We start from the raw sequence: 11,653 nt of genomic DNA on the forward strand, positions 1-11,653 counted from the left end.
TGGTTAAGCAACAATAATGGTTAACTTTTCAAAAGTTGAGACTGGTTTTCTAAACAAACTAACTTCATATCAGAGGCACAATCACTGTTTTCTGAAAACTGGAAGAATGAGCTATAAATAAGAAGCTCCAGGTTTTTTCTGGACCTTTCCAGACTTCATGGTTATAAAATTACTTCCTTTTTGAGAAGCCAGGAGATTTTTAAGAGAGCCACTAGGAGAGATGATGATTGAATTCTTATTAAAGGATTAGAAGACAGAAGGTAAGATTCCTTCCCAATCCTCTAGATATGTATTTCTATGACCTAAAATGTATAAACAAGTCATACAGTTTCTTGCTCGGGTCATCTTAAGCTATACCGCCAAGAATGTTATTTAACACTTTGATGAATTATGGCTTTTAATAACAGAGTCTAGAATTCCTGGCTATTGGAATTTCTGCTAGTAGACAGACAGGTGAAGAGTTACAGTTCAGTGCAAAATAAATAAATACACACACACATACATGCATACTAAGTGAGAAGGTGAGATTATCTTGGCATGGAAGATCAAGACCAAGCATAAATGATAGCCAGACTGTATGTATCTTAAGAGAAAAATGAAGTGAGAACTGAGGTTCTTAAAAAATATGTTTCTTAAATATCTAAATGATAGAGAATCACATGCTCCCAACGCTTGGGAAGGCCCTTAAAGCTGTCACCCACTGGAAGTCCATCCATAAATCCTGGGATCAGCAATTCCACAATGTTCCCATTCAGTTTCAAGCTGAATGCCACAGAAAGCTTACCCTTTCAAGGAAACCTCTTCCATCTCTAAACACTTCTATTCTTATGAATTTGCTTTTTCTTTGCTGAACCAAGTCTGTTTTCCATAACTTCTCCTTACTACCCCAAGTTTGGCTCCATAAAGGTGGAGTCCCAAACACTGTGACCTTGGGGTTGAGGTGGGAAACATAAATGAGCACGGCAGGCAAAGAGCCAGATGGTAAAAAGTGATGGAGACTTGGACCAACTGGAAGGCACATGGGAACAGCCAGCCACTGCTCAGCTCCAGCTACTCTTTCCATGGGGGAATGCAGGCCCCAGTTACCAGGTTTTCTGATCAAGAAGCCAGAAATTGGGAATTTTACTAGAAGTACTCTAAGGTTTAAATACATAAAGAATATATTTTAGAGTTGAAATACTTCTGAGAGATCAACTAAAGAAAACCGAGGGTGAAAACAGAAAAAGTGACTGACTCAAAATCAAATGGTGAATCAGAGGGAGGTCCAGAAGAGAAGAGGCCCAAACATAAGGTCCCATTCTCCCATTACATAATAGAGATGCATTTCTGCAAGTCAACAATGCATCTGTTAATATACTCTGAAACAGGAAATCAGCCTTAGATCGCTTCCTGTATCTATGATTAAGTAATCACTGCCCACATCTAGACTTCAGAATACCCTTTCAAGCTGACAGGGTATACAGCGCTGTAGCTCTCAGCACAGACCAGCAGACAGACCGCCTGGGTTGCAAGCCGAGATCTACCACTTACTGCCTGCATGACCAAGTTATACAGTTTGCCTCAGTTTCCTCATCCACCAAACGGAGACAGTAAGGGTAACTATTTCACAATGTTGTAAGAATCAAATTTATATACATATAAAGTGCTTAGAACATGCCTGGTACACAGTAAGCACTATTTGGTCAATGTTATTATTACCCAGCATGCTAAAAAAAATAGAGAGCTAATCTTATCATTTAAAGGAAAATGTAAAGCAAAAGTACACACAAATATTCTAGAAAAATGAGTCCTGAAGAAAAAAAAACAACTTTTTAAAATTAAAGCAGCTAGGTCCTTTACAGAATTGAAGACATAGGTAGACTTCAGCAATCAAAGTAAAGGCCATAAAGGTAGCATGAATCCACACACTGAACTCTGAGCACCCATCTATGGAGGAAGAGCCTCAGTAGATCTACTACATTTTGCCTCCAACCTTGGAGAAGTCTAGAATACATAGATACACTCTATCCTAGGCTCCTCCTTTCCAAGAGTCGAGCATGTTCTCCAGAGTTACTGCAACCATTGCCTCCCTTCCTCCATCTCCAAGTTGCTCTTAGGGACCTAGTCTCACAAAAGTTCTTCCTAGACAGCTAGATGTTTAATTTCCTGTTGACTATTTACTAGCAATAGACAAACAGAAAGATATCAAACACACACTTTAAAAAAGAAAAAAAAAAACCACACCATTACCTCATCGCCACTCAGTCACAAACAGCTTGCATACAGACTACCATTTTTATCACACACGCCCTTGCTACGATGAAATTTCAATTTAAATCAAAAGAAAGTACAAATGCAATAGGAGAATCTTAAATGTTCATCAATCAGAGGGAGCTGGAACACCCTGTTTCAACTCACTGAGCCACAAAAAAATTGGCACTACTGCTCTGGCCTCTTCAGTATGAAAGGGTAAATAAGGAGTTCTTTCCCAAGGCTGCCAGGAACTCAGCAAGCCTCAGAGGTATGATGATCCAGTCTGTAGCTCCTGCATGTCACTGTGTGTCACTGAGTCCAATGCTTAGAATGGTTAACATTTTTTTACAGTTTTGTGCCAGCCACAGATTTAAGCACTGTACATGCATTAATCCATCTAACTCACATAACAAGCAATTGAGGTAGATGGTGTTATCCTCCACTTCACAGATAAGGAAACCCAAGACCTGAGGGGCTAAATTGCACAGAGATACACAGTGAGAAAGTAGTGCCACCAGGACACAAATCCAAGTGGTTGGCTCTAGAGGCTACACTCCTAATTATTTCTAGAGGCAGCGCCCTAAACTGCCTGTGGAAATTTCTGATATCTTCAATTTCCTTAGGATACACTGAAAGAAGCTTCACAGGCAGGCATCAGCCCAGCTTTGAGGAGGTAATTTGGGTCTCACAGACTTTGCCTATACATGAAAGTTCACTTCTGGGGCTTTTACTAGTTGGAAGATGCATTTCTCTATAGCTTTTTGCTATGGCCTTCTTGGTGCTCTTGCACTAAAGATATAGCCTTATGTCCCTTAATAGGGGACATATAAATCTCTGGTCCATAGACTTTTTAAAAAAAGTGAGAGAAGCAGATTTTCTCTATTAATCACTCTCTTCTCTAGGATAAAAGTGTATGAGCTGAAAGTCTGGAAAAGAATAAATAATGGTGGGCATAAGGGGAAAGGGAATAAAATGAAAAGCAGAAGAATTAAGAATATGTTAAAAAGTAACAATTAGGCCGGGCGCAGTGGCTCACGCCTGTAATCCTAGCACTTTGGGAGGCTGAGGTGGGCGGATCACAAGATCAGGAGATCGAGACCATCCTGGCTAACCCGGTGAAACCCCATCTCTACCAAAAACACAAAAAATTAGCCGGGCATTGAGGCGGGCGCCTGTAGTCCCAGCTACTCGGCAGGAGAATGGAGTGAACCCGGGAGGCAGAGGTTGCAGTGAGTCGAGATTGCACCACTGCACTCCAGCCTGGGCAACAGACATAGGCTCCGTCTCAAAAAAAAAAAAAAAAAAAAAGGTGACAATTAGTCATCAGGGAAATGAAACTTTAAAACAAAATGAAGATACCACTTCACATCCACCTGAATGGACAAAATAAAAAAGATAGTAACAAATGTTGATGAGGCTGTGGAGAAACTGGAACCCTCAAACACTGCTGGTGGGAATGCGAAATGATGCAGCTGCTTTGGAAAACAGTCTAGAAGGTCCTCAAATGATTAAATTATAGAGTTGCCATATGACTCAGAAGTTCTACTTACTCCTAGGTATAAACAAGATATATAAACAAGATAAATGTATATAAACAAGATAAATGTCCACACAAAAATTTGTACATGAATGTTCATAGCACTATTTTTGTAACAATAAAAAAGTAGAAACAATGTAATTTTCCATCACTTGATGAACAGATACACAAAATGTGATATGTCCATACAATGAAATATTATTTGGCAACAAAAAGGGTTTAAGTACTGACGCATGCTACAACCTTAATGAACCTTAGAAAGATTATGCTAAATCAAAGGGGCCAATCACAGAAGTCCACATATTACATGATTCCCTTTATATGAAAGGTACAAAAGAGGCATTTAAATACATAAAGACAGAATGTAGATTAGCCTAGGGCTGGGAGTTGGGGAATAATGGGGAGTTGGGGAATAATGCGGAAATACACGGGTTTCTTATTAGAACTAGATAGTGATGATGGCTGCACAACTCAGTCAATACACTAAAAGCCACTGAAATATATTCTTCAAATGAGTGAACTGCAGAGTATGTTTATATTTCAATAAAGCTGTTATACTGGGGAGGAAAGTGACTTGTTATAAAGCAAAACTACTGGTCTATCCCAGAAGAAGTGGTGTCTTTTTAAATGAGAAGTCATAGTTACGTAAGTGGCAGAAAATCAAAATTATTTAAGCAGGAAAAGAAAAAAACAGAAAACGTATATGAAAAGGAGAAAACAATTTCTATTTAATTGAATTTCAAGATATGCAAATGCACAGATGTTAAACGATAGGTTGCATAACACTAAATACTGACCTTCTCCTCACCTGAAATCTATCAGTTCCAAAAATAAAGGATCTACAGCAAAGGTGACAGATATATCATCAGCTTTTGCATTTTTTAAAACTTTTTGAAAACTGAATTTAAAAGTTCAAATACAAAGATTCTCTGGTATTGTATACCAAGTTCACAAAACAAAAATATTTGATTAGCACCTAAAATGTGCAGTTTCTCAAACTGAATTTAGAAATCTGACCTCAAATGTAACTAGAAAAAGTAAAGCTTTCAAGATCTGGACTACATGGAAGGCACTGACATCCAGACCAGTGCTGGCGGTGTTTGAGATTTAGGCAGAAGAATTTCAGAGTATAGTCAAGGGTTTGCCATGCTACCCTGTCATGTATCTGCTCATAATGACACTCTAGCAGAAATCAATGCTAGCCTCTGACTAAAGTGAACACAGAGTCTCCTAATGTGGCAAAATGTCAGAAGATAATTTGGAGTTTCCTGGCTATTGGCAGATATAGCATGAATACATTTTTGGAAACAGAACAATTAGATAATAGACAATTTCCAATTTGTTTTGCCTTTAATGTTCAAACTACAGTATTACTAAACTTTCTACTCCCACTGTCTTAATCAAGCATCATTTGTGTGGGAAATCTGCTTAGTGCTTTCTTTAAAAATAAGCAAGCCATTAATTGATTCAATGTGTTGGCAGTTTTAGAGAACCTTTTTAGACAGGAACAAATGATGCCTCTTACTTTATGTTCAAAGTTGAATTTAAGATTTCATGCACATGCACAGAGAAACAATTAAAGAATCTCACAGCCAGCTAACAATCTCCTTGGAGTTTAAACAACAACAACAACAAAGCCTCCTTCACCCCTCCTCCATTGAGGTTTTAAATATTAAGTAACATGTTTATCTAAAGATACTTTACATGACTTAAAGTGCTTTCCACAGTCCTTAACATCCTTGAATATCAAAGTTTCAGTAGTGCTCTTATGACTCAAGGTTAGAGTACAATCTTTTCCCTTAGAAAACTGTCGAGTTCAAGAAAATATATCGAGTATTCTTAAAGTGCTGTATTGTAACTTTTCTAAGTAACTGCCTCTCCTCTTCATTAATCAACACACTGCATTTTTCTGGCCTGTGTTTTAGAAGGGCGGAACATTTCTTCTCCCCACCTGTTTGTGTTAAGGTTGACAAAGTTCCCTGACTAAAACAGCTGGTGTTGATTACTGGAAGCAAACCAACTGAATATTTCACTAATAGGTGACATGAGCTCTCGGAATGGAAACTTGTCCCCAAAGAGAGCACCCCTGCAAATGTAGCCAGAGCTTGGTGTTCCATTTCAGCAGCGTAACTATTTATTCAAATCCGGGTTTTAAAGAAAATAATGTTTTGATTAGGAGACTACACTCAGAAAATGCATCTGTCATTTTTCTCCCCTCCTTCCAGGCACTGGATGCCACAGTCTTGGCCCAGAAACCCCTGTGGGGAAGGAGGGCCCACTTCTCAGGCACACAAATACAAGTAGCAAGCCCTGACATAAGGAGGCTAGCCTGCTAAAACTAGTGGCTTATGGACTTATGTTAACAAGCCTGGGGATGGCTTTTTTGGGGGGAGGGTGTTCCTACAGGGAAACATTGCTTATGTCAGGCATATACGGTATTGAGTTTTGGGACAGTAATGCATTTCTAGTCCTGGTACCTGCGATCATTAACAAAAGCTTACTCTCTCTAGTCTGAAATCCTCTGGCTGAAACATTCTAGCCAGAAAGAAAACCTTCAGCATATTTAACCTCCCAATCAGGCAAAGGATAATGCAATAATTAGAAAAGTAATTATAACTTTAGGACCATCACACTCTTCTTGGCTTGTTAAGGATTGTTGTTATTTACCATCGTGGCCACCTGTCAGTTTCTCTGGATGACAGCCTGGCAGAGCATAGTACTTTTAATATGGTTAATGCAGTGCGTAAACCCAGAAGGGGAAACTCTCCCACGAAGAGATGAAAACTCAAGAGCAAGTTCGCGGTGGTGAGCTGCCAGCAGGTAACCCTACTCCTCTCTTGCTATACAGGGACGCCTGCATCAGGGTATACCTGATGCACAGACCCAAGAGCGGTGCTGTGTTATCAGATCTGCTTGTTCCAAACAGGTGCTTGGCCGGTCACTAACCTAGAACAGTATAGGAGCCCTGCCCTCCAAACCCCACCTTCCAGGGCCCCCTCGGAAAAGTTAGCCCGCCACGTTGAACCCTTGTCCAAGTGGCGCTATGCCAAGCTCTCTGGCAGCCTCTCCCCTCCCCAATACAGTTCTTCTCCTCTTTGTAAGCCCCCCAAGTGCCGCGGAGCAAAACTTAATCGGTCCAGGGAACCCAGACACGGTTTCCGCGCCGCACGGACTTCCCAGAAGGAGCCTGGAGGCAGACGCTGGATCCCTCTAGGCATCTCCGTCCCCGCCGACTCCCCTCCCCCGCGCCAGCTGGGACACTCACCCGCGTGGGGCATGGTGATGGTCTCGTTGGTGTTGGAGCCCACATTGAAGATGACCACCGCGGAGGCGTTCTGCAGGAACGCGTTCCGGATCTTATCCCTGTACGTGCAGTTGCCTTGGGGATGAGGGCTATCCAGTTCTTGCCGTGGGTCGGGGCGGGGAACTTGGTGTTGGGGTCGCAGGCCAAGCGGTCGTGGGCCGAGCTGGCCATGACCACCTCCCCGCGGGCGTCCTGCTTAGGCGAGTGCTCCCCGTAGCGCCCGCACTCCGTCTTCTCCGTGTGCACCTCCGCGCCGCCGCCGCCGCCGCCCGCCGCCCCGGCCCCGGGGTCCGGCGCGGGCTCCGCGTAGGTGATGTTCACGAAGGCGGTGTACCATTCCTCTTTCTCGGCCACTGTAAAGTCCAGGCAGAGCAGATGCACGAAACAAAAGGAAAGCAGCCATGTTGAGAGAGCCAGACTGCAGCACGCTTGGATGAGAGACATTGCCATCTTTATCCGCCGGGGCCCCCTCCCCGCCCCCGCGCCCTCCCTCCGCCCCGTCCCTCCTCCCCAGCCCCGGCCAACCCCGGGCCGGCCGCCTCTCCTCCTGCTGCTGCTCACTCCCGGGCCCGAGGGGCCGCAGCCGGGACGCGCAGCCGCCGCGGGGACCGGATTCCGGGCGAGCGGATGGCGCTGGCCCCTTCCCCTCTCAGCCGTAGCGCGGCAGTTGCATTTTGCTTCTTGGGCGCCCGGGGACGCGGGAACAGAAGGCCCGCGGGGCTTGCAGAGGAGTCCTGCTGCCGAGCGTCCTGCTCCTTCGCCCGGCTTCGCTTTCTCTCATAAGGGTGGCCGGGGGCCCAGGAACTTGCAGAGTGGCGGGGGCGGTCACGGTTGCTCGTAGTCTGGGGTGCTGCGGTGCGGAGTGCTGCCGCGGGTGTCCTGGCCGCCGCCACTGAGCGCGGAGGCGCGCGGGTCCGGCTGCAGCCGCGACAGCCGCTGCTGCCGTGCGCAGGTTCCCTCGGGCTGTGGGCGCTGCGCTCCTGGCCTCGCCTGTGGCTGCGCCTGGGCACACACTTGCCGCGGGCGGGGCGGGCTCGGGGAGCGAGCGGGCAGAGCGGAGTACGCGGTCCGTGTGTGTGTGTGTCTGTATGTTTGTGTGTGTGTGTGTATAATGTGTGCGTGCAAGGAGGAGCTTAGTGTGATGTCAAAGCCCCTGGGATTCTCTTGCCATGTTCCCTTGGTCTCTCTTTATGGGCAGCAGCGACCCCTGCCGGATCTCAAATTCAAACTCAATCGGCGAATTGATCCAGGTGAGGGTAAAGGGAAAGCGACCCCTGGACCTATGAGTACAGGAATAACTTCCTGAGTGTTATATTTAGCAAATGTATGTGCGTCTCGTAAACGACCCTCCCGTTTGCTGGAAGTACTGCCGTGAGCTCCCTAATTACCTATCCTAAGGCTAAAGTGTAAGGTGTTTTGGTATCGAGGTCCTTCCAACGCTACTTCTGGAATACCTAGGACAGTGGCTATCAAACCTTTAGTTTTAAAGCTCAGACTGATGGGTGCTGCCACAAAGCTTCTGGTTCAGTAGATCTCGGGTAGGGCCCTCAAATATGCTTTCTAACAAGTTCCCAGGTGATACTGATGCTGCTGGTCTAACAACCACTCTGTTAAGATGAGTATAAGAATGGGCTTCCTACTGCCCACCTGGAAGCAAACATGCAACATTTGTTTTCTTACAGAATAGGTGTTTTCTCACTGTATAAGAAGAAAAGCTGGGTGAGCCATTTCTGGATTGTTTATTCTGATTATCATGACTGGGAACGGGGGACTCGCAGCACCAACAGGCAAGGGAGGTTTGTTTGGGTTATTGTTTATAGTGTGCTCTCCAACTATGCATAGAGATTACAATAGTGAGCGGACAGTACAGTCCCCCTAGTGTAATGTTCTTAAAACTGTGGTACAGCACAATTCCTTACCAATTAGACGTTTGGGTGGTGGATATCCTTTCCCTTGGCTTGAGATGCCTGCCATATAGTCTCTAAAAATATTTGTGTGATGGTTCTCTATCATTCACATTTGTTTCCTACCTGATGCTCTTTCAGAGAACCCAGGATTTAAATTTAAAAAAATGAAAGTCTGCCTTTTCCCCAGGACTTTAACACGTTTACAGCTCTTCGTTAATGAATGTCCACCAGTACAACTTCTCTTTCCAGCAGCAGTACAAACAGCTGGTGGCTGTTAAGGGAGGGCAAAGAGCCTCAGCTATACCCAAATTAGAAGCAGGCACAAGAACTACTTAGAAGAATTTGTCTCTATGGCATTTGATGTGCTGGATTTGTATGTGCTCCTAGCTTATTCACTTTAGAAAATAGGCTTCTAGGCAATTGGGACAGTGCTTTTTATAGCGCTTACTGCCAAGGAGGCAAAAGTGGGGACACCTGGCTGCTGGTTCCTGAACCACCAGAGATCTGAGGGAGGAGTCCACTGCTAGAAACCCCCCGCTAGGTTCTGAGCAGTTGCCTTTAGCAACCCACAGTGTTTCCCCAGTCGTCTTTATCGCTTAGCAGTTTTTTCTCCAGCTGGAAGACTTGGAGAAGCTATGTCATGAAGAATGTGTGACTATCCCTTACCCCTTCTTTCCTTTGGAAAAGTTAGGTGCTAAAGAGATGACAGGGTCAAGGAAGCAGCATGGCTGGAAGATTGCTTAATTACAGGGCTCTTGGACTAATAAGTAAAACATTGAGTAAAATAGGAGCCAGGTTTCTTACTGTTGGAGAAGGAATTAACAAATATGGAAAGAAAGTGAGCTATAAATAACCTTGAGGCTTTAGGGTGGATTAACATTGAGTATGAAATCATTTCTCAAAAACTATATGTATATATATTTACGTGTGTGCACATGTGTATACCATAACTCTCTCCATTCAGAGGCCAAAAGCAAAAGACACATCAAGTGACCAAAAGATCTTGGTTTCTAAATAGCATCCTCCATGAAAAGGAAGCAGGGCTGATTCTGGAGCTGGCACTGGGAAAGTACAGAGTGAGCCTTTAACTCTTGTGAGGAAATGTTCCAAGCATGATGGGAGTATGTCAAAAGGACACAAGAGCCAGCTGGAAAGGGCTCCCGCTGGCCAAATCTGGGACAGTCTGAACATCAAAATAAATGATCCTAGTAATTGATTACAACCTATTGAATAAAGCATGAATCCGTGCTAATGTTAATACAGATAAATGATGGAGTAAATAAATAAATAGGGAGGAACAGCTCTTCCTTATGGTAGAAATACCTACTGATAAGGATTAATGGATATAGAAAGTCACCATTTGACAAGAGTGTTGTTTGATTTAGGCAAGAGTCATCAATGGATACTAAGGCGGATGGGTAGGTGTTTGACGTGAAGTGGGATATTAGCCTAGTCTTGAAGTATCTTCTGAAAAATACTTATTAATTCAATAAATGGTGAATGTATTGAAGAGGAGCCTGGGAGACACCAAGTTGAGCAGGTGATCATGGTGAACATCACCAGTTGTGGAATGGGTCCTATCATGTACCTCTTGATGAAATGCACTGGGATCACTGTGTCATTTCTGTCATGTTCCTGAAAAGGACAATACATGGCATGGTCTAGACATAAGGAAACAACGGATAAACCCAGGGTGAGAGGCACCCTTCAACATGAAAAGTTTATGCTCTTTAAAACTCTTAAAACTTATGAGAGACAGAGAAAAACAGAAGAACTGATCCAAATTGAAGAGATTTAAGAGACATGACAATTACATACAATAAATATCCCAGATTGGCTCCTAGACCAGAAAGGAAAAATAAACACTGGACAAAAATTCAGTGAAATCTGTAGATTGGATGGTACATTTTATCAATGGTGAATTCCTGACTTGGATATTTATATTGCAGTTTCGTAGAAGAATGTCTGGGGGGGGGAGCGGGATATGTACATTGAAGAATTTAGCAGTGATGAGACATTCTTTCTGCAACTTAAATGGTTCGGAAAAAAATGATTATCTATGACATGTTGGTTTCCCTCTAGCTACACTTCCAGAGAATTCAAGCCCAGTTCATGATATTTTTAAGAAGTCAAAAGTTCACTTTTTGAGGGAACACTAATATGTTTCCAGTTTTGTGCTAATGATTTTCCAGTGACCCTGCTACTCTTTTTTCCAGTGGCACTTCTTGAACAACTGACAAGTGGTATTTGGGGAGAGCAATGAGCTCTTGCTATACCATCCCCCAAATATATAATACTGTTGTAGATAAAAACATCTCTGTATTTCATTTCTTCATCTAACAATATTTATTGAGCACCTGTTATGCATTGGTGTTACAGGCACTGGGCATCCAACTGAAACAAAACAGATAAGGTTCTTGCTCTCATGGAGTTTACATTCTGGAATTGAAAAAACAGAAATCTAAAAAGCTTTAGATTATGTCAGATAATGACATCTGCTATGAAGAAAAAGGCAACAGAGTATGGAAGGGTTACCTATGTCACATCAGGTATTTTCTGTCAGGGTCAGCTGCTTTATGAGGTGACTTGAACAGAATATTGAAAGAAATAAGGATTCTATGTGGCTATTTGGGGGACTGGTTTTACCAGGAAAAGGGAACCATGAGTAAAAGT

At 43.4% G+C, this 11,653-nt stretch overlaps 1 protein-coding gene across 1 annotated transcript in view; it reads right to left on the reverse strand.

Annotated features, from left to right (window-relative positions):
- Positions 1 to 7,561, reverse strand: part of RNF150 (ring finger protein 150) — a 282,044-nt gene extending 274,483 nt beyond the window's left edge. The window contains 2 exon segments of the mRNA XM_033215333.1: positions 7,035 to 7,151; positions 7,154 to 7,561. Of these exon segments, the coding sequence (XP_033071224.1) occupies positions 7,035 to 7,151; positions 7,154 to 7,523 (487 nt within the window). The 5' untranslated portion in view covers positions 7,524 to 7,561.
- Positions 7,562 to 11,653: the final 4,092 nt, after the last annotated feature.

This window comes from Trachypithecus francoisi, unplaced genomic scaffold (assembly GCF_009764315.1).
Source record: "Trachypithecus francoisi isolate TF-2019V2 unplaced genomic scaffold, Tfra_2.0 Lachesis_group1, whole genome shotgun sequence".
Taxonomy (NCBI): domain Eukaryota; kingdom Metazoa; phylum Chordata; class Mammalia; order Primates; family Cercopithecidae; genus Trachypithecus; species Trachypithecus francoisi.